Below are 27,138 nucleotides of genomic sequence, written 5' to 3' on the forward strand. Positions count from 1 at the left end.
GATGTGGATGTGTCAGATGAGTCTGAATGGGAAGAACAGCCGAGATGGAAGGAAGGCTGTGCTCAGTGGTTCTTCAAGACAAAGAAGCCTGCAGTGCCAACAATGTTAAAAAAGAGTTACAACATCAAAGGGTATGCTGAGTCGAAGAAAGGTATTATTTGCTGGCTGTATGATGAGCAGTTAAAGTTATTTGTGATTAAACGCTTTGATGGGGTTCAGTATTTTAAGAAGACTTTGAGATCGCTCAATACCTTGCCTGAGTGTGAGGTGAAGGATTTGGCTAAATTGAGATTGATTAATAGGAGTGATGACAATATGGCTAGAATAATTGGGAAGATCGTGTGGAAAGAAAGTGTGAAAGAGAAGAAGTTTGAGTTGTTAAATCCTCAGAAAGGGAAGTTAGTTGAAGATAAGGAAAGGGGAATGCGAGCTGATGGCAAACCTTGGATGGTGATGAAGTATAAGCCGATTCGGTGTTTGAAAGAAGTGCCGATGAAGATAATGACCAAGGATGTTTTAAAGAGTCTCAAGTGGTGGTACGTTGATTGTCAAACAGCTAAAGCTGTTATGGAAGATGAGGACGAACAGGAGATTCTGAGAGTGTATGATCCCATGCACTTGGTAAATTTGTCTCAAGCTGATTTGCAGGTACTGAACGATAAGAAGATATTCTACATTCATGCGTGGAAAGATGAAGCCAAGAAATACCAGAGGGTGGTCTCTGTCTGTGTAAGACAGGGCGTTCATGCTTGAAGACAGGTGGCACGAGATTTTTGGGATTACTAGACACGAGAATGAAGATAAAGATATGAAGCTACTGCCAAGGGGGAGTCTGTTGGTGCATAATGTCAGTAGTTCAGTATCTTGTGTTTTGTATGTGTCTGTAATCGTTTTAGATTGTTTGTTTGGTTTTGAATATTGTTTTGTATAAGTCCGCCTGGGATGTAGGCGAACTTGGAGGATAAGCGAAGTTATGACAACTTCGCCTAGTATGTTAGGCGAAGTTGTCGAGGTCTATTTAAACCTCCACTTCGGCTTATAGGAGTAAGTTTTTTCTAGAACGTGTGTTAGTGATTATTGATATCACGTGTTGAAGCATTGCAATATAATCGAGTTTATTAGTATTGTTCTGTGTGTTTGCTTTATCGATTCAACGCATTATCTATCTTACGCTCATATCGTATTACGTGGGGATTCCGCACCCTCGTGTTACGAGATATTCCTGTGTGATCCGGCTGGGAACCTACAGTATACCATATACATATATGTACATTTACATGATTTTTTTGTACACATGTGTATAATTTAAAATAAATGATACTGTACATATGTGTATATTACGTAACTAAAGATTATATAAAACTATACATATGTGTATAATACGACGTTTTTTTTTTTAATTTTTTTTATTTTTTTAATGAAACCAGAATGAAATATAAGAATTTTGGTTTTTTTACCTTTTTAAAATTTATATTATTTTTTGTTTTATGATTTTTTTAAAGGTGTTTTTAGTGGTCCAAAATGGTTCTCAAAGTTCTCAATTTGCAAAGGGTTCTCTTAGGATCCTTACCCTATAAATATATATATATATATATATATATATATATATATATATATATATAGGTGGGATCTAGAGAAAACTCTTTTTAAATAGAGAACTAAAGAACTAGTAAAGAATTATTTTTAACTATTTAAAAAAATTATTTTGTCATTTTTTTTTCTTTCCTCCTTCTAATAAGATGATATTGTTCCTAAAAAAATCGTCGATATTCACCTCGATAGACGAGCAAACGAGAATAATTAGATAATAAAGATGAGAATGGTAGAACAAGCTTTGAAGATAATGCCTAATAAAGAATAGATGTGGAACAGTAAATATAGATAATTAACGGATCTAATAAAAAGTCGGGAATCTAGATGATTATTTATTATTATTATTATGAAAAAATCATATTACTTAGATTTGATAAAACCCTTATTATTTTCATAGAACTTTTAATATATTTTAATTAATACATTTAATATTATAAATACAATTATTATGTAAAAGTTATATGTTTATATAAAAAAGGTTGATTTAAATCGTTTAAAATATATACATACAATATATATTTATGATATTTATAAAAGTTAATTAAATCTTTTATATATATATATATGGTTTTTAATAAAGACTTGAAAATACAACGAGTTAATATGTCGTTTTTTTATAAAATACCGATTAATCAATATAGTTGTAATATAATTTAAATATATTTTACTTGAAAATATATTAATATTATGATTTATGTGTTAAAATAAAAATAAATAAAAAAACACAGGCTGAAGGGGGGGGGGGGGAGGTTCGAACCCGTGTCCCCAATCACCAAGCATTCCACAGATAGAGCACAAACCAACTGAGCTAGATGGTCATTTGATTAAACCGCGATACAGTAACAATATATACGTATACCCAAAATTACAATGAACCCTAGAAGTCAAATCAATCAAATTGTTTTATGTTCGAGTAATTAGTGTTAGGGCTTTTGTATTGCGATTAACGACAAGCAAGAACATGTAGTTAGTTACCTCAAACGAGAAGATATGCTTATACGGCGAAGTCAGTCACAAAGTCTATGTTCGTAGGCTTTCACTCTAAGCCGACCATCCAAAAAGGATGACAATTGATCATTGACGATGATAAGATGGTTAATTAAACACGAACATGGCTGCGATAGATGTAGAACATGATATCAAACAACTACTATAATACTATTAATTAAAGGGTAAATGATGGTGATGGATAGGTGATATGATCTGCCAGTTTAATTGAATTATTCGATTGTTTATATGCATAATGATTTAGGGTTAGGATCGTCTGGTTATAATATAAATCACCGATTCGTTTTGAACCAATTTACATAATTGAAGTGGCGGTTAAGCCGAAATAGGTATGTACATCGCAGTATTGATTAAATTCCTAAACTAGATACGAGAATTATGGTCCAAGACATTATAAATTGAGAATCGGGTACGAATTTGGGCATAGCATATGGGTTTGGGTCATTGTGACCCGTTTGTGGTATATGGGATATAACAAAGTTTCACTTTAGCCCCCTAATGTTTGAGGATGGATACACAAAAGGATAAAAGGTTTAACTTAGGTTATTTTTGCCAACATAAGAAAAATATAATTATATAAATAGTTAATAATAATGAAACAAATAAATAAACTCGATAAACGAAATAAAATTTTCCGGCCATCGAAATGGTTCGGGTTTTAATAACGATATAGTTTTCAAAAAGTCCTATTTGTTACAGTTTAAGGGTTATCTGGGTTTGGTGACACTCATACCAGTGAATTTTGGTCAAATGCATGAGAAACCTTCATTTACAAATATCATAAAACAATCTGGAGCAACCAGAGAGCTTTTAAAGGTTTCGTTTATATATTACTAGCTTTTATCCTCCGTATTACGAGGTTGTTTTACATTATTCGTTTCTAATATTCATATATATTTTTTTGGATTTTAAATCTATTTATTATAAGAAAGTTAATATTGTAATTACTATTTGATGATAAAAGATTTTTACAAATAAATGAGATGTTATAAGCCGATTTAAAAGCTATCTGGGTTTGGTGAGACTAATGAACTACTTATTTTTTTATTATAAAATTGTTTATTAATTATAAATAATTTTACTTTTTAAAAAAAATCGGATTTTAATTTTTAGTATATCCCTATTTTATAGGAATTTTCATATCAAATATTTGGTAAGATTAATTTTTAATTTAATGAGATGTTATAACCCGTTTAAGGGCTATCTGGGTTTAATGAGACCCATACCCGTGAATTTGGGTCAAATGCATGATAAACCTTCATTTACAAATAAAACAATCTGGTAACTTGAAAAAAATATAAAGAGCAACCAGAGAGCTTTTAAAAGTTTCATTTATATATATATACTAGTTTTCATCCCCCGTATTACAGGGGTTGTGCTTCTTTTTCGTGTCTAATATTTATATTTTTTTGAATTGTAATTTTATTTATTTTAAAAAAATTAATAATTTACTTAGGGTTTGATGATGAAAAAGTTTCACAAATAAATGAGATGTTATAAACCGTTTAAAAGTTATGGGTTTGAGACCCATGTCTCGCTTTATTTTTTTTTACTTCAAAATCGTTTCTTAAAATAAATAATATCTTTTAAAAAAATGTATATTAATTTTTTGTATATGCCTATTTTATAGGATTTTCATATTAAATATTTGATAAGATTAATTTTTAATATAATGAGATGTTATAACATGTTTAAGGGCTATCTGGGTTTGGTGAGACCCATACCCATGAATTCTGGTCAAATGCATGAGAAACATTTAATTAAGAATAATTAAAGCAATCTGGTGGGTTGAAATAATTTAGGGAGCTTTCGGTTATATATATTTAAGACACACACACACACATATATATATATAATGATAATATTTAATAAAATTTATTAGCATATCCATTCCCGGTCAAGCTTATTAGCTATAGTATACTCTAGCTCGTTATCTCTTGAAAACAATAAAATCCAAATATAAACCAATTTGTAGTAACATTAAATGGGCTTTGCTTCAAAACGATTAAAAATGTAAGAAATATTTATTTATTTTTTATATAGATTAGATCACATCAAAAACCCAAATTATTTCCTAGTTTCGTCGCAAATGTGTGAGAAACTCTTTAAGAAGTTACAATTAGTATCAATCAATTAATCTTTATGGTTATCAACTAATTTTATTAAGTTAATGACAAAAACCAAAAAAACTATATTGTTTTTAGTTATAGTGCGTCGTAAATGTGTAGTAATTTTCTATGCATTTGCTACAAATATATATATATATATTTGTATATTATTACTTTAAATCAATCTATGTATATGAAGATCTTAAATTCAGTCCATTTATCAAACGTGTACGTGCATGAATGTTTCAACTAAATCTGGTGGGCTGTTATCTATTATCGTTAAACCCGGCGCTTTCATATTACAATCTCGAACCCTACCTCAATATTATGGGCTTATGGCTTGCAGGTGGTAGTTGGCCTTAATTAAAACCAGTCGTCCTTATTGGTATGCGTTGCATTATTTATGTATTAAATGAATGTACTCCGTCTCCCACTTTATAAATTCCTCATCGACCCACTCATCAAACATCATCAAAATCTAACTTCTAGATTCACTTTCAGTTTCCCTCCAATGAAGTTCTTTCTAGTCTACGTTTGTACACTTCTATCGGTAAGTACTTGAGCACGGGCAGATTTATGCCCAAGCCAGGGTGTGTCCTGGTTACCCCTTGACTTTGTCTCTGAAGTGCAATTATTATTTCTTCTCTGTTTTATGTATCGGATAGTCCGAGCAAATATTAAGATATCCGTAGCTCAAAAACTATTTTGGGCGTGCAAATTATTATTTCTTCTCTGTTTTATGTATCGGATAGTCCGAGCAAATATAAAGATATCCGTAGGTAAAAAACTATTTTGGGCTACTACTGAAAAGTTTTTTCTAGAGTCTCCATTATTGAGCCTATGTATATATAGATATCAATACATAGGTATATATAGGTGTTTATCCGGTATGTAGAAAGTCATGCAAATATTGTTTTTATTATTGAATAATTCATGTTTTTATTTGTTGTTTGATTATTAGGTGGCACTTATAGGAAGTCATGCGGTGACTCCTGAAGCTTACTGGAAGTCTAAGTTACCAAACAGTCCTATGCCAAATTCAATCAAAGATCTTTTGAACACAGGTTTATCCGAGTTTTGTAATTTTTGAAACGTGTCATGGAATTCTATAATTTCTCCATGTGATTTCATGTCATCAAACAACTTTCAACAAAACATTAAGACGACCATTTAAAAAAAAGTTTGAAAATTATTGTTTAGACAGTGTGTATAGTGGGTTGTTCAAACTTTGAAAGTTATTGTTTATAACGGGCGTTCGGTCAATATCCAGACAACCGTTTTGAATTTAGACTGTCAAACTTAGAATTTTTTTGGTATTAGAAAAGCCATCTGACCATTATACGTAGTACAACCATTTGAAACAGTGTAAAATTAGATGTCAGACGATGTGTATATATGGTCCCTTTAGAAACTTACATATGTTGTCTTAAATTACAGAATGGAACGATGAGAAGAGCACGGCAGTGGGAGTCGGAAAAGGAGGTGTCAGTGTTCACACCGGAAAGCCAGGAAAACGAACAGATGTTGGTGTTGGAAAAGGTGGTGTCGGTGTTCACACCGGGAGTCCAGGAAAAGGAACAAATGTTGGTGTGGGAAAAGGCGGTGTCGGCGTTCACACCGGGAGTCCAGGAAAAGGAACAAACGTTGGTGTGGGAAAAGGCGGTGTCGGTGTTCACACAGGAAAGCCTGGGAAGAGGACGGATGTTGGTGTTGGAAAAGGCGGCGTACAGGTGCATACCGGCCACAAGGGGAAGCCGGTTTATGTTGGCGTAACTAAAGGACCTAATCCATTTGTTTATAACTACGCTGCATCCGAGGATCAGCTCAAGGATAATCCAAATGTAGCATTGTTTTTCTTAGAAAACGACTTGCATCAGGACGCAGAATTTAACCTACATTTCACCAAAAACGACCAAAAATCTACGTTTTTACCTCGAAAAATCGCTGACTCGATACCCTTTTCGTCAAACAAACTTCCCCAAATCTACGACGAGTTTTCAGTTAAACCCGACTCAGTGGAAGCTGAAATGATGAAGCAAACACTTAACGAATGCGAGAATACTGGCATCAATGGGGAAGAGAAATATTGTGCGACTTCATTAGAATCCATGGTCGATTTCAGTACTACCAAACTCGGTAAAAACGTGAGAGCGATTTCAACCGAGGTAAACGCTAAATTTAGTACCTGCCCGTTACAAAAGTACAAAATCAAAGTCGTGAAAAAGCTTGCTGCAAAAAAGGCCGTGGTTTGCCATAAGCAAAGCTATCCATACGCGGTCTTTTATTGCCATAAAACCGTTAGTACTAAAGTATACGCGGTTTCAATGGTGGGTGCTGATGGTACGAAAGTGAAGGCAGTCGCGGTTTGCCACACTGACACCGCGAAATGGAACCCGAAACATTTGGCGTTTCAAGTGCTTAAAGTAAAACCCGGAACTGTTCCGATTTGCCACTTCTTACCTGAGGATCATGTGGTTTCGGTTCCATACTAATAAATTCCATCAGCATAAAAAAAACACATCGTAGGTGTGTGAGTATGTGTGTATTTCAAGAATATAATGTGTGTTGACGGGTGATTAGTGACACTGTTTATGTTGTTGCTATCTTTACTTGTCAGTATTTGTAGAGTAAAGAAATAAATACTGCATCTATGTTCAATGTTTTCCGCAAGACCAATTTGGTTTAGCCACTTTGATAGAATCAATGTCATCAACTTAGAATGGGACCATAAAACAGCTAAAGAATCATAAATGGTGTTTTCCCTTGATTTGGGAAACAGTGTTCCGGACAGGACCGATCGTTTAAATTAAGCTCTTGCCCGATGTCGACTTTGTGCACCTTCAGCCCTAAGAGTAAATTTTTAATAACATTAGCTTGGTTGTAGCGTTGTCTTTACAAAACGGTCATAACACTGTACCAAGCTCTCTTTACCCAAGTTGTTGGATCCTAGAGCATTGGTGTTCTCACCTTTTTAGTAAAATACACTTGTTGGATTCGAACCTAAGACCTAGGGGAAAGTCTTATAGCAATATCTAACCATGCACTCAGATAAACATGCGATGGCTCTAAGGGTCTAATTAGAATACAACTTCTACTAACCTTCTATCATCATGAAGGCCAGCTATAAAAGGTTAACTACGATTTACCATATCTCATTTTTAGCAATGATTCTCATAATACAAAACGCAAAAAATTACTAAAAGGAACTTGTGGATAAAAAATATTTACCAAAATGACCATTTGCTTTTAGTTTTTATCAACATAAACGAAAGTGTTGGATAAAATTTAGTATGCGTTTTAAAGAGAGCTTATTTTTATTGTTTTTTTTTAAGTTCCTACCAAGGTTGTAATTTTAGCATGATCTTTTATCAGTCGACTAGGATTAAGCTTACGCTTTTTTTTATAGGCAACTAATAGGGGTTAGGCCAAATTTTAGCCGCCGGGTAAAGTTAACCCACATTTTACACGTGTATTATGTTAATTTTTTGGGATCCAATTGAACTTTTGAGGGTTTTTTACGGCTAAATTTTAACTCACGCTTTACGGTTTAAGTCAACGATGGTTATTTGTCCTCTTTCGATTGATTTTTTGAGTATGTCTATATTTACACTACTTTTGACCGTTTAACTTGGTTTAGTAATTAGATACTTTAACATGTATATTTAATGACTTTTAAAAAAAATATATATCTTGGATAAGTTTCACCAGACAAATCACTACTTTAAATTCTTAATGACATGAAATATGCCATAAAAATTGGCACAATAGATGTCAACATGTTTTTCTACAAATATTAGAATAGGTTCAGATCAAGTATCTGTGAGACCGGACTTTTTGGTCATGATACAACATATATTTAGTGGCAGCACTATGATATGCTCACATGGTGGTTTCTAGTCACTATGTTCTAAGAAATGAGTCAATGATATAGTTAAACGTGACACGTACATTTTGTGTTGATGTTGACTAATGATAATTTTCTTGTTTAAATTGTGGATTTACAAAGTTACCCTTATTGTTAACAAACAAACAAATATTTATGAAAAAACCAAAACATGTAACACTTGTATATTTGAAAGACTAGATTACTTAATACGTTTCAAAATTATAAAATTGCAAATACACGTACATCCCCTTTACATAAACCTTCAGTCCTAATAGAAATTTCGCTTTGTGAGCGTATAAGACATCCGTCAGGAACACATATCCGCCCAACACGGTAAAACATATACGTAGTATATGCTATACGACGTGTAACATATACGCCGGATATGTACTGCCTATATAAATAGTTTTCTTGTTTCTTGTATATGTAACTTTTCACTCTAAGATAACAAATTTTCTTCTCTGATTCATTTCACCTTTCTTTTCTGTGTTATCGTTTTCTACGATTACATGATATCAGAGCAAGGTTCTTAGTTCCGCTCTTTGTCTCTATCGATTTTCTATCCTTTTGTGGTTTTCTCATCTTCATCTAATAATTTTCTTTGATCATTCGTCTGTTTTGTTCGGGATTTGATTGATCTTTGATTAATTTTGTTCGTTTCATTCAAATCTTTTTTAAAATTTCTTCTCTTTTCTTCCTATTTTCATCTTTTTAGAAGTTTTATCCGCGCAAACTTCTTCAAAAGTTCTCTACTTGTCATATTCTTCTTTCTAAACTGTTTCAGATCATTTCTCAATCAAAATCTTGTCAGATTTCATTTTCTCAACTTATATGCCGTATAAGTTTTTATTTACACGACACATAAGTTTCTTGATCCACCGTATAAGTTCCAAGCGTATATACTTATACGATGTGTAAGATATACGACGCATAAGTCTTGGTTGTCTTTCATTCCTTCCTTTCGTGTGTTTGTTTCGCTTTGTTGTGTTTTCCAATGGAAACTTCAAACAGTTTTGTGGTCCCAAATACGATCATTGATTCCTCAAACCCTCTTTACGTTCACCCTTCTGATCATCCCGGTATGATCCCCGTATCCAAAGACTTTGACGGTACTGGTTTTGGAGCTTGGAAAAGAGCAATGACAATTGCTCTTTCAGCTAAAAACAAGCTCGGTTTCATCAACAACACCGCAACCATGCTGGTTAATGAACCACATGTTGCATTTTGGCAACATTGCAATGATATGATGATATCATGGATTCTTAACACTCTCAATCATGATATTCGTGATAGTGTTTTGTATGCTGAAACTGCTCAGATTCTTTGGAATGAGCTTATTATCGTTATGGTCATCCAAATGATGCTAAGATTTATTAATTGCAAAAGAACCTTTGCCAAAGGGTAGTAGTGGTATTGCTACTTACTTTTCTAGATGAAGTCGAATTAGGACGATTTGAATGCTATCAATACCGTTCCTTCATGCATTTGTGAGGCTGCTCATTCTTTTGCTAAAAGAGAGGAGGACCAAAAGCTGACTCAGTTCCTAATTGGCCTTAATCCTAGTTATGACTATTAGTAACATATATTTCAGTATCATATAACTTAATCCTAGTTATGACTATTAGTCAATTATATCTTGATTTACTTTGATTTAGTCTCCTAAAATATTGCCTAGGTTGTTAGGCAACTATTCTATTTATTGGGTGTAATCACTTCATTTGAAGGCAATGAATATTGATTGCTTTCATGATAATCAGAGCTTAGGTTAAACCACCAAAAATTTCCCCACCACCGCCGGCATGGCTAGAGAAGATGGAGATGACTCGTCATCCTCCGGTAGCAAAACCAACACCCAAAACAAACCATCCATTCACCCAGCCTACAGCGTCACCAATATCCAATCAAAAATCCGTACACTAGATGGCAAAACCACAACCTATTCAGCATGGGTGAAACTTTTTAAACTCCACCTTAAACCCTACAAATTTCTTCACCATATCGATGGCAAACCACCTCCCGCCATCACAGATCCCACATATGCCGAATGGTCATCCTTTAATGGATTTTCAGTACCATATCCGATGACATCCTTGATCGTGTTGTTGAAAACGATATCCCTGCACGAGAAGCCTGGACCCAAATCGAAGATTGTCATCTTATGCAACAACAAGGCTTGTGCGGCGTCTCTTCTCCACGAGTTCACTCACACTACTCTCAAGATTGCGCGTCAATGGATGCTTACTGTCAGAAGCTTAAAGACATTAGCCGACAACTCGCGGACGTCGGCAAACTGGTTGACGAATTCTTTCTCATTACTCATCTGGTTAACGGTCTTCCAAAAGAACTCGACACCATTGGTACGATAATTAATTCAGGAACACCATCGTGGAATGAAACCCGCACCATCATTAACTTGGAGATGCGTAGACTATCGGCCAGAAACGAGCTCTCTGCTAGTACTCATGGCGACTCCATTTTATAAACTGCCCACGGTCAAAGCATACCGGACCCGGCGCAATCTAATTCAGGTTCTAGAAAAACCTACCCAGAGAGCAATTATCACGACAACAATTATGACCCGAACTTCAACTATCGAATGGGTCGAGGCAACCGGGGGCGCGGGGGCAGAAACAACAACAACAATGGTAGAGGATCTTCTGTGCACCCTCCACACCAAAATCCTTTTCAGCCCAACTATACAACCTATCAGCCCACTCCACCAAACCCTAACCGACATCCTAATCTTCAATCCACATATCCCTACAACCAACCCATCCAGTCCCATAACACCACCCCACGGGTCTGCCCTGCCCACTCCTTACTCGTCCACACCTTACCCACCAACCTCTCCTACTCATTTTAGCCAAAACACATCCCACTACCAACAACACCCGTCCCAATCCCACTTTGCCGGTTCACCGCAACATGCCCTCGCGCCGACATTTAATGGCCTCACTCCAAGTGACATCGGTGCAACACTAAGCAATATGCAATTGGACACTCGAGACCCGTACTGGTACATGGACACCGACGCCTCCTCTCATCTCACATCTGATTCGGGTAACACTTCTGCTCCCTTGTCTTTTTCTTCTAATCATATCTTTGTTGGTAATGGCCAACGCCTATTAATCAATGGCTCCGGCAACGGCTTTTATACCTTACCGAATAAAACCTACCAACTAAACCAAATCATTAATTCACCCCAATTTATCAAAGACCTTTTATCTGTTCGTAAGTTTACTATTGGCAATCAAGTTTATGTTGAATTTAACCCTTTTGGTTTTACTTTGAAGGACCTCAAGGATGGACGCCACCTTTCCCGGCACAATAGCACCGGTGATCTCTATCCATTCACCCCCTGGCCTTTGCTTTGCTGTCTTCCTCAAGTACCACCCCCTGGCATGATCGGATTGGACATCCCGGCGCGAATGTGCTATACTATCTTAGTCGATTTCTTATTATTAATTGTAATAAGACTATAAAGTCATTTTTTTCCTCCTTTTGTCATGTTTCGAATAGTAAACGGTTACCTTTTCATAATTCTATTTCCATTACTTTTCGTCCTTTTGACATTATACATTGTGACTTATGGACTTCACCCGTCCTAAGTAATTCTGGTTATAAATACTACATGGTTTTGATCGACAATTACACACAATATGTTTGCGTTTATCCCTTAAATATAAATCCGACACTTTTCCTACTTTTTGCAAATTTCATAAACTTATCCAAACACAATAATTAATACATTGATCAAAACATTCAAATGTGACATTGGGGGGGGGGGGGGGGGGGATTTGATAGCCATTCCTTTAAACAATTTGCCCAATCAAATGGTCTCGTGTTTCGCTTCTCTTGCCCTCAAACCTCGCAACAAAATGGCAAATCCAAGCGCATGATACGTCGCCAAAATGACATCATTCGTGCGCTTCTCGTTCATGCTCACCTTCCTTTCGCTTTTTGGGCCGAAGCGTTATGCACGACCACTTACCTTCACAATATTTTACCTTCTAGACGTCTCCATTTTCAACCTCCCGCTTTTGCTCTCTACCTTGGCCACCCGACTTATGACCACCTACGTGTATTCGGGCGTGAGTGCTACCCAAATCTCTTCGCCACTCATCCTCATAAACTTGACCCAAGATCAGTTCGTTGCATCTTCCTTGGATACCCCGCTGATTTTAGTGGGCATTGGTGCTACGACCACCCCGTCACCGGTCGTGTCCGTGTCTCCCGACATGTCACATTCAACGAAACCTCGTTCCCGTTCACTAACCTCACAAACACCTCACCCACCACTTATTCCTTCCTTGACGACTCCTTTCTCACTCATCATACCTTCCACCCCACTACAACAACCACTCCACTCCAAACAGATCCTAACCCTTACCTCACCGACCCACCATCTCCTAACCCGGCCCCTTCACACACCCCAGCTACTACCTGTCCTACCCCAAATACCAGCCCACACCCACCAACAAACCCAACCCAGACCGTCCCTCTATCCCAAACACCCACTACAACCTCAATCCCACCACAAAACTTAAACCAGCCTCCCACTTCACAAAATACTCACCCCATGCAAACTCGAGCAAAATCTGGTCTCCATCGTCCTAACCCCTGATAAAACCTAGCAGCCACAACGAACATCTCTCCGGTCCCCACCTCTTATATAAAAGCCTTGACGGATCCTAATTGGTTACGTGTCATGAACAACGAATTTAGTGCATTAAAATAAAATAGTAAATGGGAACTGGTTCCGCGACCAGCAAATCGGCCGGTTATTTGGTCTATGTGGTTATTTAAACACAAGTTCAATCAGGATGGTTTACTTGATAGATATAAAGCCCGGCTGGTATGTAACGGAAGATCACAAACCGGTATTGACTGTACCGAAACCTTTAGTCCGGTAGTTAAACCGGCTACCATCTGCATGGTTCTTGCTATTGCCACCGCTCGTAAGTGGGACATTAGACAACTTGATGTCAAAAATGCATTTCTTCATGGCTCTCTACAGGAAACCCTATACATGCAACGACCACCGGGTTTTGTTGAACTGATTAACCCGCACCATGTATGTCGCCTTCAGAAATCTTTGTATGGTTTAAAACATGCACTTCGGGCTTGGTACCGGCGATTCTCCTCATTTTCTATATCATTGGGATTTCTAGGGAGTCTAACTGATACATCGTTATTTATATATCAACATGGGGGTCAAACAGCTTACTTACTCCTATATGTTGATGACATCATTCTTACTGGCTCTCACCCGAATCTGATCATCAACATTGTTTTACGCCTATCCACAGAGTTTGCCATGACGGATCTCGGTCCTTTACAACATTTCTTGGGAATAAATGTCAGTCGAGACCGTGGTGACCTATTTTTGTCTCAAGCACAGTATCCACGAGACATCCTTCATCAGGATTCCATGACGGCGTGTAAACCGTGCAACACTCCGGTTGATACAAACTCCAAACTTAGTGAGATCGAGGGGGAATTATTAGCTGATGGTTCCTTTTATCGAAGCATGGTCAGGGCTCTTCAGTATTTGACATTCACATGGCCCAATATCTCCTTTGCAGTTCAGCAGATTTGTTTGTTTATGCATGCTCCCCAGGACTCTCGCTTGTCGTTCATGAAACGGGTTTTACGATATATTTATGGGACAGTTGACTATGGAATACGGAGATCAAACTTTTCTCTCGTGGCCTACTCGGATGCCGATTGCGGCGGTTGCCCGGACACACGTCGATCCACCTCGGGCTATTGTGTTTACCTTTAGTATAATCTTATCTCGTGGTCTTCCAAACGTCAACCGACCATATCCAGATCGAGCGCTGAAGCTGAGTACCAGGGGGTAGCAAACGTAGTCGCTGAAGCTACTTGGATCCGCAACTTACTTCTCGAACTTGGCACACCGGTCACTAGAGCCACAATCGCCTATTGTGACAATGTTTCTACTGTCTATCTTGCCAGGAATCCTGTTTAACATCAGCGCACCAACACATGTTGAAATTGATATACACTTCATGAGAGAAAAGGTTCCAATTGGTCACGTTCGAGTTCTTCACGTGCCGTCCGAGCTCTAATATGCGGATATTTCACTAAAGGCCTTCCAAGACAATTATTTGAATCATTTCAAAACAGCTTGAACGTTTCATCTTTTGCACGCTCAAGCTGAGGGGAATATTAGTAACATATATTTCAGTATCATATATTGTCAATTATATCTTTATTTACTTTGATTTAGTCTCCTAAAAATAGTGCATAGGTTGTTAGGAAACTATTCTATCTGTTGGGTGTAATCTCTTCATTTAAGGCAACGACTATTGATTACTTTCAATGACATGATCAGAAGTAACATTTTGATGATGCAGCCTCTACCTTTTATCAATCGTGCATATGGAATTCTCATGCAAGATGAGAAGCAAAAGGAAATTCACACCGCCACTAATTTCACTTTATCCTCTACATCTATGAATGCAAGCAGTGGAGGTCCCGTCAGTGAAGGAATGAGGGAGTATATGAGGACTTTGGTGTGCACTCATTGCAAATAGACATTAGTGAACATATGCTATAAACTGATTGGTTTCCTCAAAGATTTCAAGTTTAATAAAGGAAATTAAGTTCGCAAACCTTGCTAAAGAACAAGGAACGAGTGGTCAAAATCAGTCTGACCAGCAAGGTATTACTCAGCGACAATATCATGACTTGATGGTTTTATTGTATCGGAATAAAATTCAATCTAGTCCTTCAACTACTTATGTTGTTAAGAGTGCCACAACCATCAATCAAGATTCTTTATAAGGTATAATTTCTTGCAATTCTTCAAATATTATTCCAAATGGATCATTGACACTAGTGCTAATGATTATATGTGTCATGATCAAAATATGTTTTCAAGTGTTTCTTTTCTAAAAAAAATCAATTTTCATCACTCTTCCTAATGGGACATCTGTCACAGTTTATCAGTATGGGACTGTTCCTTTAACTGATGATATTTCTTTGTCAAATGTTCTTTTAGTTCTATATTTCAAAAATAATCTTCTTTCTGTGCCAAGGTTATGTTCTGATACTGATGGTATTGTTCTTTTCTCTAAGGAGCAATTGCACATTTCCCCCTCTAAACCATGTTTAAATGCATATATACCCAACCCAAACTTTTAATTGCATAGTTCCTCAATCTTTATTGAAATTTTAGATATGAAAAAATTACTCTTAGAAAACTAAAAATAACCCTAATATATATCTCAACACCTTAGTTCCACTCAACCATTGGAATTCCACTCACATGCTCTGTTCTTCGTCTCCGACAACAGTCTCATCTTTTCCGACAACACTTTTGTACCTCATTCGATTTTGACTACCCCTTAACCATTGAAACATAGGAAGGCGACAACGGTAGACAAAGTTAGGGTTCATAAGACCGATGTAAAGTTTTTTAGCCATAAACGATTTTCTAACGAGTTTTGAAGTCTTGAGTGACACCGTCGAGGAAGGCTCATGGTTGGTGCCATATCTCCGGCGCGCAACAGCAGTGGAAACAATCGAGTTTGAAAATGATGACCAGTGGTGACGGGTCGACAACGATGGAGCTCAGAAGAATGTTTTACGGAAACCTGGTGCATTCGTCGGCAACTTGAAGTAGTTTCCAACGTAAATTAGTTTTCCGACGAACCCTTTTTACTTGCGTATTGTGTGGCTTCTTAGATCAGTGACCTTCGATAGGAGCCAATGAAAACCTTCTCTTTATTTTTCTAAGTTTAATTTTAATAGACTTTCTGATGCATCAAATGTTTTAACAGTTTATAAGAAACATGATATTTAATCTTAAACAATAAAGAGGTTGTCACTAAGGATGAACCAAACGCAGACTCAATTTCGTATACAGGGGTGGATGACCACTTTGAAAATGTTAGTAGGCCGTTTCATGGGTGGACCTATTACGGGAGCAGGGGAGGCGGATGTGGTTTTAATAACCGTTCTCCTACGCACTGAAGTTGTTTAGGTGGAAGCCGTCTCCTGGGGACAAAGTCACGAACAGCGGTGACGTCTCAGTGCTGAAGCTCGGATCTCAGTCAACATAAGTAAAAAATCAAAGAAAAAAATAATTAGCAAAAAAAATCTTTTTAAAAACGCAGGAGACGAGTAAAAAGTATAAACATACCAAAATGTAATTTAAAATGGGTAAATATGAAAGTATTAAAGGTATAATATAAATAAGGGTAAAATAGTCATTATCTAAACTATTATTAATAAAATAAATCAAAATGGGTAAATTTGCATATATATTAGTTAAGGAAGGGGAAATATGCAATTAAAAGTTTGGGTTGGGTAAATATGCATTTAAGAAGTTTTAGAGGGGGGAATATGCCATTGTCCATTTCTATAATTACACATGTGTCCTGTAGGCCCCTTCTCTGAAGAACCCATGGGTTTTTGGTGATATGTTGAATGGTCTTTACCTCCTCGAAGCCACTAAGCATTTGCGTTTCAAATAAACTTTGTAACTCTGTTGTAAGTAGTGAAATTGGGCACAACAAACTCGATTATTTACCGATTTACAAACTGAAACAATTACCTTTCATTTATAATGATTCTTTAAACTCTATTAAGCATTGTGATATTTGTCATAAGGCACGGCAACATAAACTGTCATTTCCTACTAGTACAAAATTAACTAGTAAAATTTTTGAGCTAATTCATAATGATATTTGGGGGCCTTATCACATAGCAACCTATAATGGTTTTAGATAATTTTTAACCATCGTAGATTATTTATAGCAGAACCCCATGGACACATTTGCTTTCAACTAAAAGTAATGTCTTTCCCATACTTCAGTCTTTTATTGAAATGGTTAACAACCAATTTGGCATAAATGTGAAATGCATCAGATCTGATAATGCCTTTGAACTACGTTTGGATTAATCCAACGTGCTTATTTATTGGGTAAAGGCATTGTTCATCAGACCACTTGTGTGGTTGTTCCTCAACAAAACGGTATTGTTGAAAGAAAGCATAAAAATTTTCCTGAAACCTCGAGAGCTTATATGTTCAATCTAAGCTTCCTATTTAGTTTTATGGTGACTGTGTTTTAACTGCAATACATTTAATAAATCGGTTTCCCACCAAAATTCTTAACAATAAAATCCCTTATGAAGTTTTAACAGGAAAAGTTCCTTCTTATGCTCACATGAAATCTTTTGGTTGTCATGCTTATGCTTCCACATTGACTCATGGGATAGACAAATTCAAACCAAGCGTTGTGCCTTGTGTTTTTCTAGAATATCCTCTTGGTAAAAAGGCTTACAAATTATATGATCTTGACACAAAAAAGGTTATCATATCAAGATTGTTTTCTTTGAAACTTTATTTCCTTCGATAACTAAATCCAAAGAAAATTTCATTTTCCCATTTATTGACCTCATCAATCAATTTTTTGATGATCTTTAGTCTACTTCTTCTCTACTGATCATGTTCCTAATTTTTCATATTCCGTTGTTCCTAATCCTTCTTCTTCTGATTCTCTTATTAAAGGTCAACATGTTCGAAGATCTTCGAGAACTTCTGTTCGGCCCTCATTCTTAAATAACTATGCTTGTATTAACTCTGAATCGTTTCATCATTGTTTCCATACTGTCATTATTTCATGCTCTTATTCTCATCTTCTTTCTTCGAGTCAGTCTCTCACCCAAGCGATCTCTGATTTGCATTGGCCTAATTCGTATAAGGAAGCTGCTGACATTCCTGAATGGCAAGATGCCATGAAAGCTGAGTTTCAGGCTCTTGAAAATACTACTAATACTTGGGCAGTTGTTGATCTTCCTCCCTTGAAAGGAAGCTATTAAAAGCAAATGGGTGTTTAAAGTTAAACACAAAGCAGATGAGACGGTCGGGCGTTGTAAAGCAAGATTGGTGGTGAGAGGCGATACTCAAAAAGAGGGGATTGATTATAATGAAACATTTTCTCCTGTTTTTCAGATGACCACCATTTGAAGCCTTGTAGTTGTCGCTACCAAACGAAGTTGGCCTATTTTCCAGCTTGATGTTAACAATGATTTTCTTCATGGGGATTTAGATGAGGATATAAATATGTTACCACCACCTGGTATGCAACTCCCTAATAACAAGGTGCATAAACTTCATAAATCTTTATATGGTTTGCAGCATGATTCTTGACAAAGGTATGGAAAATTGTCTTACGCATTAAAGTCGAGAGGGTATGTGAGTTCTTACAATGATCATTCTTTGTTTTTAAAGTCTATGTGATCATAAGTAGTTTATGTTGTTGTATATGTTGAAGGCATTTTAGTTAATGGGTACAATTTGGAAGAGATCAATTCTCTCAAGACTTTCATTGATTCATCTTTCAAAATCAAAGATCTAGGAAGTCTCAATTATTTTTTGGGAATGGAGGTTCTTTACACTACTAAAGGTATTATCATGTGTCAACATAAGTGTGTTATGGACATGTTTTCGAATTTGATAATTCCAAACTTTCTGTCGTCAACTCACCATTGCCACATCATTTACAACTTCAAGCTCATGAGGGACTTGCTATTGATGAACCTTTACGATTTAGGAAACTTGTTGGTAAACTTAAATACCTTACTCACACAAGACCTGATATTGCTTTTGTTCGATTTTTTAAGTCAATTTATGCAATATCTGAGAATGTCACATTAGAATGGAGAACTTCACACTCTTTCATATGTCAAATGTACTTTATCTCATGGATTATTCTTCAACAAGAATCCTTCTGTTGCTTTACAGACGTTCTGTGATTCGGATTGGGTAGCTTGTCCTAATACTCGTCAATCAGTTAGTGGCTTTAATGTTTCACTTGGCGGCTCTCCAATTTCTTGGAAATCTAAGAAACAACCTACTGTTTATTTGACATCGGCTAAAGCCGAGTACCGATCTCTTCGACGAGTGATTGACGAACATGCATGGTTGACAAAACTTCTCTCAGAGTTCATTGTTCCTAACATGACTCCTGTCACACTCAAATATGATAGTCAGGTTGCAATTTATATTGCAGAGAATCCTGTCTTTCATGAGCGGACTAAGCATATTAAAACATTGACATTTTGTTCGTGAAAAGTTATAGGAAGGAGTATTGACTTTGATGCATACGAACACAAAAGATCAGCCTGCTGGCATTTTTACCAAGAGCTTACCAGTGCCTCATTTCCCTGAGCTTCTATGCAAGTGGGGGGGGGGGGGTATAAGACATATCCGCTATGAATACATATCCACCCAACACACATACGGTGTGTAACATACATGCCGGACAACATATACGCCTTTGTATAGCACACCATGTTTATGGTCCAGATAGGTTAATGGTCCCATAAAATAACATGTGAGGAACAAGTGGGTGCGCACATTGCGAAACAAAGAATTCCATCAAGTGGATTGTTTCCAACGTCCACAAGCCTTTGCTAACTACCAACGGATACCAACAACAAAATAATAAATAAGTAAATACATAAATGTTTACTAATCAGTCTATCGACATTCCATCAATAATTACCAGTGAATCACTAAAGGTAACTATGCCACATTAGTTATATATATCTTTAAAAATCCAAAATGTTCTATCCGAAATGGCAACCCAACATCAATCATACCACAACTTTATTGAGCCATCGATCGTTTTCCTCAATGTTGGAACTATGATTCATTTCCTTTGTTATCCAGCCAAACTACGCTATCTTTTATCCTCTTTGAGTCTTTGGTGGTAAGTAAAATATTTGCATTCTCAAACGTAAATATGGTACTATTGGAATCCTCATCTTTGCATGTGGTACATGCATGTCCATGGTTATAAACAAAACACTACAATGGTAGCCTCGGAATCCCATCTTTGTATGTGGTATCCTCGTAGATGCATGGTAAATCACCCGCGTTAAATGGGGGGAGGATTTAAGTACATCGAGTTAGTGGTTATCCTGATTAGTTTAATTGAAATATTTTGTTGTGACGATTCAAAAACAAAATCCAACATGATAAAGCATAAGTCAGTATACTAATGCACCCATGCATTACCATTATCGTAATTTGTAATATTTGAATGTGTAATATATACAGGGACGGAACTACAAGGGGGTCAGGAGGGTCCGTTGACCCTCCGGCCACCCAAGTATTACTTACATGAGATATCATCCATTTACTAGATCTGTGTATTTTGACCATTGATATCGCTAGTTAGAGTAGTTAAATCATCTAATAGTTAAAAGTAAAGAAGGAAAAGTGTAAAAAATATTGAGTTCATCTGAAATTTTGAAGAAGACGAAGTGCATGGAGTTATTTGGAAAAGACAAGGATCTTATGGTAGTTATCTCTAAGTTAATATAGATTTATCTCTTTTTTATTATTCAAATCTAACCGATAAAAGCAAGCCTATGACTACCAGTTATACAAAAGTAACTTTTCCCGGTTTCCATTTAACTTATTTTTCTTTTTTTGAATGACCTGAAATATATAATAAGAACTATTTTATGAATGAGTTGATTTTATTTACTTTTAATTTGTTAGTTTTTTTTAATTATCTTTTCAATTAGTTAAAATAGTACCTTAGTTTGCTATCTAAACCAGCCACAATCATACATATGTATGTTTATGTTGATCTTTCGATAAAAGGTTTCTGGTTCTGTCACTGAATATATATTATTTGTAAGCTGTAGAAAATTAATGTCCTTAATGTTACTATTTTGCATTTGGCCTGTCTTTCGACTTTGGCCTTCAATAAATATGTTATTTTTCAACAAGTTGTCTTTAAACTCAAAATATATCACTAGGCGGTAGTCCCATAGAGATCGCAAATACTTATTTACAATCTAATGAAAATGAACATACAAATTTTTATTATTTTAGGAATTGATCACCTCTAACAAATTAAATACAAAATTTGTTAAATGTTCACACTTTTTACTAGCTTGTATTCCTTTTCTTGTTAATTAATGATTTTGTTGGCACTAAATTTAAGAGGCTTAAATAGCCTTTTTGTTAGTTGAAATAGCTTGTGTTGCTTTCTATTATCACGTCACGTAATGTGGGATACTTTATTAATATATGTATGACTGAGGAAGAGGGAAAAAGCTCAAATCAGAACTTGAAGTACTTGTCTTTACCACTAATCTATTTAATATTAAAAATTAAAAAAAAATAAACAAAAAGGAGTAAACCGTAAATTTTGTCTCTATATGTTCTTGCTTTTGTCATTTTTTCAAAGAATTTTTTTTACGTCTGACTACACTTGTGATTTTATTCTCATGTTATTTTAGTCTAACTCACTGAGCTCGTTAGTTGTAATCCATTAAGTTAACATGAAATGATCATAATACCCTTACTAAAATCCTTTTAATATTAAATAGAAAATAACCCACAAAGAGAAAATTTATAAATATATGGGATACTTTATAAATATATGTATGAATGAGGGGAAAATATCAAATTAGAACTTGAAGTACTTGTCTTCACCGCCCATCTAATTAATATTAATAATAATAAAAAAATTAAACATAAATGAGTATAGTGTAAATTTTGTCTTTATGGTGTTCTTGCTTTCGTCATTTTTGTCTAAGAATTCTTTTTTCCGTCTGGCTACACTTGTTATTTTATTTTCATATTATTTTAGTCCAACTCACTAATCTCGTTACTTGTAATCTATTAAGTTAACGTGAAATTATTAAAATACCCTTACTAACATCCTTTTAATATTAAATAGAAAATCTCACACACACATATGAGTGAGATTAAAAGTGAACTAATAAAGAAAACATTTTAACTTTTGAGAAAATTCCAATTTGCCTCCCTGGGTAATATCGGTGGGAGATGGATTGATCACTAAAAAAGAATTTGCGTATGATGTAACAATGTGTTTTTTTTTATAATGATCAGAATGCTTCCTGCAGTGTTTATTATGGTCAGAATACTCCCTGCAGTGTTAATAATTGGTTAAATGACCATTATACCCTTCATTTTCATCTACATCATCAACATTCAAACACATCAAGAACGCAAACCCATAAAATCAAGAGCATCAAGAACCCTAACACAAACACAAACCCAGAAAATCAAGAACATCATCTCCGTCTAAGAACCATAACCCATAAATCTTATACAAACACATAAATTAACATCATCATTTAAACACAAACTCATATCTTCATCTTCATTATTCATCATTCATCTTCATCTTCTTCACCCGCAACCCATCACCGCCGCCGCCGCCACCATTCCATCGCCACACCACCACCACCGTAGCCGGAAAATCACGAATACGTTGCCGGAAATCAACATACCCACTACTTATATCTTCATCTTCATCACCACCACCCATCTTCTTCATCCGCAACCCGTCACCGCCGCGGTAGCTTCTAATCTGTCTCCGTCGCCATCGCCGTAGCTTTTAATCCCTTAGATCTATGTTTGTTTAAAAATTCTTGTATAAAACTCATGTGGTTATGGGTTTAAATCTGGATGAGGATGATAAATATGTTGGTTGATGTTTGTTCGTGTTTGTGTTTGGTGGTGGAGTTCATTTTCCGGTGGATAGCGGCGACGAAGGAAGATGAAAGTTTTGGAGGTTATGAGATGATCATGATGATAATCTGGAGTTGTTCTTCTTATTGTTATTATTATTACATATTATTGCTATTATTATTAGAGAAAACTATTATTAACAGATAATAATATTATTTATCGAATTACTAAAGTGCCCTTGAATCAAACGGTCAACTAACAATCAACAAAAAACAGGGGCTCAATACGCGCAACCAGGGGCTCATGTGATCATTAGAAAAAACACATTGTTACATCATGCGCAAATTCTTTTTCAGTGGTCAACCCATCTCCCGCCGATATCACCAGCCGATATCACCCAGGGAGGCAAATTGGAATTTTCTCTTAACTTTTTATAGAATATATATTTCATAATTTGTTTTTCTTTCATCTTTTAAATGTTGGTATTGTTCCCTATAAAAAAGCTCGTCAGTGTAGTGCATATAAGCAATCGTGTGTATTGCATATATGCAATAGTGTTGTATTGCATGTAATACAAAATTATTACAAAATACAATATTGCATATATGTAATACAACATTATTGAATATATACATTACATCGACTTCTTTTTTAAAACTTTTTTATTTCTTGTCTGGTAAATAATAATAATATATAAAAAGGTTGAAAGAAAAAAATTAAAAAAATAAATAATATTTTTTATTAGTTATGCAGCTTCTCTTTAAGAATAACTTTTCTCTTGATCTTGCTCACAAACATAACACATTTAACGTCTTCACATATCTGCCACCATCACAAGTCAGCATCTCATTTACCACCACCACCTAACAATACTACACCAATGTTTCTCTATCTTCCGATCTGTCTAAAAAATGCGTTCTCCATCGCTGATGATCATCATCCTTTATAATCGTATTTGAAACCCAAATCTTGGCACATATAGAAGCCCTAAATTGCCGCTAGTTATAATCGGCAATTTAAACAACAAAACTCGTTGTTTTGAAGCCTTAAAATATCAGTTGTTCATAATTGGCAATTTAACACTAGTCCACTACCCTATATTTTGAAGCCTTAAATTGTTGCCGGTTACAATCAACCATTATCATTTACAATTGTTTGAAGGATTCGAGCCAAATAAAAAATTTGTGTTGGAAGATCTTTAACACCTTACTATACATATTGATGAAGTTAATTCAGAAATTCGAGCCAATCATTTACATATCTGGTCAAAAATAGGGTTTCGCCGTTGTGGCTTATGGTGGCCGATTGTTTTTTTGGTGATGGTTACCAAGGAGTCTCAATAAGTTTTAAAGAAAAGCAAAAAAACGTTGTCACATGATCACCACCACTCCTTTTCTTCATTTGAAGCTCTTCTTTTTACACTATTTCTAACCATTCATTTCTCTCTTTCCCTATATAGAACTATAACCAAAAAAATGTCCCACTACTATCCCATTTTAGGCGTTCTTGTTCAAAACCGGCCACACAAAACCATGACCTATCTGTTAAGAAAAAATGAGGAAGTGGGAAACCTTGAAAAAACCTTAAAAATGGATTATTTCGGGTATTCTATTTAGAAAGCACAAATGTATTTACGTGAGTTGGTTTATTATCAAGCTTGCACTTGATCTCTATAAATGGACATACAAGGAACGATGACAAACAAAATTTAAGTAGTCAACTTATTCAAACGTGTATGCATGAATATATATATATATATAATGCAATCTAGCTATAGCCCTACGTGTAATATATATGGGTTGCTTGTGGTAGTTGATTATAATTAAAACCCGTCGTCCTTATAGGTATGTGTTGCATTATGTATTAAATGAACTCCATCTTCCCCTTTATAAATTCCTCATCGACCCACTCATCAAAAATCGTCAAAAATCGTTTTCCTACGTGTGTACACTTCTTTCTGTAAGTGTGTTTGTCTATATTATATACATGATGATAATTACTTTTTCATTAAGGGTGGTGGGACTGGTTCTATCATCCTTATCATCTTGCTTCGACCCCAATGATGTGTGGTTGTGTTCCCATTCCTGTCATCCCAAGATTCATAATCCATCCCGAAAGTTCATCCCGCAGCCACTCCATTTCTTGGATCTTCATAGATATCGGGGTGGCTATCCCGACCGGGATATTTTGGGGTGGTGAAGAGGCCGTGGGGGGTGTTCCCAGCGGTCCTAATAGTAATGTATATATGACATTTGAAACGGCTCCGTTTATTTTAAAACCTATATAATTTATATATTATATTACTTACATATAAGTAGGTAAACGGTTAAAATGTTAGCAAACGTATGTACAACTTAGTTTGATGTGTAGAAATTCTATAAGCGTTCATATTTATTTTCATATTAAGAGCGTCCACAACACGAGCGTCCAGCTCTGATGTGGAAGGGCGTACGGAAGGGAGGAAGTCTGGATAGGTTTTGTGAGGGTGCTCTAAATGTAACATCTTACAACCCTTAAACATGGGTATTAATTTTGCTCATGGTATTGCATACTAATTAAAGCAGTACCTTGCAATACTTAAGAGGCTTATGATTTATATCACTTAGATTTATAGCTAATTATCAGGTTACGTTTTAATAAAAAAATATACAAGTCTTTAGAGTTATGAATCATTATGCATTTACATAGTTAATAAAATTGACTAGAAATAATTTTTTGTTATATTAATGTCATAGTTTATTTGGTTATCAGGTGGCACTTGTAGGAAGTCATGCAGTGACTCCAGAAGTTTACTGGAAGTCTGTGTTACCAAACAGTCCTATGCCAAAATCAATCAAAGATCTTCTATACACAGAATGGAATGACGAGAAGAACACCGCAGTGGGTGTCGGAAAAGGCGGTGTCGGAGTTCACACCGAAAAACAAGGAAAACGAACGGATGTTGGTGTTGGAAAAGGTGGTGTACAGGTGCATACCGGCCACAAGGGGAAGCTGGTTTATGTTGGCGTAACTAAAGTACCTAATCTTGTTAATTATAAGTACGCTGCATCCGAGGATCAGCTCAAGGATAATCCAAATGTAGCATTGTTTTTCTTAGAAAACGACTTGCATCAAGGTGCAGAATTTAACCTCCATTTCACCAAAACCAACCAAACATCGACGTTTTTACCTCGAAAAATCGCTGACTCGATACCCTTTTCGTCAAACAAACTTCCCCAAATCTACAACGAGTTTTCAGTTAAACCCGACTCAGTAGAAGCCAAAATGATGAAGCAAACTCTTAACGAATGCGAGAATTCGGGCATTGAAGGGGAAGAGAAATACTGTGCGACTTCATTAGAGTCCATGGTTGATTTTAGCACTACCAAACTAAGTAAAAATGTGAAAGCTATCTCAACAGAAGTAAACGCTAAATTTAGTACCTGCCCGATACAAAAGTACAAAATCAAAGTCGTGAAAAAGCTTGCTGCAAAAAAAGCCGTGGTTTGCCATAAGCAAAACTACCCGTACTCGGTGTTTTATTGCCATAAAACCGTTAGTACTGAAGCATATGCGGTTTTAATGGTGGGTGTGGATGATACGAAAGTGAAGGCTGTCGCGGTTTGCCATACTGACACTGCAAAATGGAACCCGAAACATTTGGCATTTCAAGTGCTTAAAGTGAAACCAGGAACCGTTCCAATTTGCCATTTCTTACCGGAAGATCATGTTGTTTGGGTTCCATACTAGTAAGCTCCATCAGCAGGAAAAACATATAATATGGTACTGTGTGAGCATGTATTTGTTTCAAGAATATCTGTGGTAATTTGCGACACTATTTATGTTGTTTCTCCTTTTGTTTATCAGTATATGTAAAGTAAATAAATATGTACTGTTTTTCTTGCTACTTAATTATGTGTATGTTGAATGTTTGCGGTAAGACCATATTGTTGGATTCTCACTGTTAAAAACTAAGGATTCAAATATATTGTTTTAAATAAATACTATAAACATAAACCAGATATACATGTTTGACGATGTTATATTTTTATGTCAAAACGTGAGCTGAC

The 27,138-nt window shown here is 35.8% G+C and overlaps 1 protein-coding gene across 3 annotated transcripts; it reads left to right on the top strand.

Annotated features, from left to right (window-relative positions):
* Nucleotides 1–4,930: 4,930 nt before the first annotated feature.
* LOC143597744 (BURP domain protein RD22-like) lies at nt 4,931–27,008 on the top strand. 3 transcript variants are annotated; one of them, XM_077076154.1, is made up of 3 exons: nt 5,206–5,259; nt 5,671–5,773; nt 6,147–7,325. In XM_077076154.1, exons 1-3 carry the CDS (start codon nt 5,221–5,223, stop codon nt 7,199–7,201), a joined length of 1,197 nt encoding a protein of 398 aa, XP_076932269.1. In that variant the 5' UTR covers nt 5,206–5,220; the 3' UTR covers nt 7,202–7,325. The 3 variants fall into 3 exon arrangements, with proteins under 3 accessions (XP_076932270.1, XP_076932269.1, XP_076932271.1); XM_077076155.1 differs by lacking the exons at nt 5,671–5,773; nt 6,147–7,325 and adding an exon at nt 25,841–27,008 and having other exon boundaries at nt 4,931–5,259; XM_077076156.1 differs by lacking the exons at nt 5,206–5,259; nt 5,671–5,773; nt 6,147–7,325 and adding exons at nt 25,033–25,048; nt 25,841–27,008.
* Nucleotides 27,009–27,138: the final 130 nt, after the last annotated feature.

This window comes from Bidens hawaiensis, unplaced genomic scaffold (assembly GCF_021521415.1).
Source record: "Bidens hawaiensis isolate Kalapana, Puna unplaced genomic scaffold, B.hawaiensis_p1.1 tig00048972_1, whole genome shotgun sequence".
Classification (NCBI taxonomy): Eukaryota; Viridiplantae; Streptophyta; class Magnoliopsida; order Asterales; family Asteraceae; genus Bidens; species Bidens hawaiensis.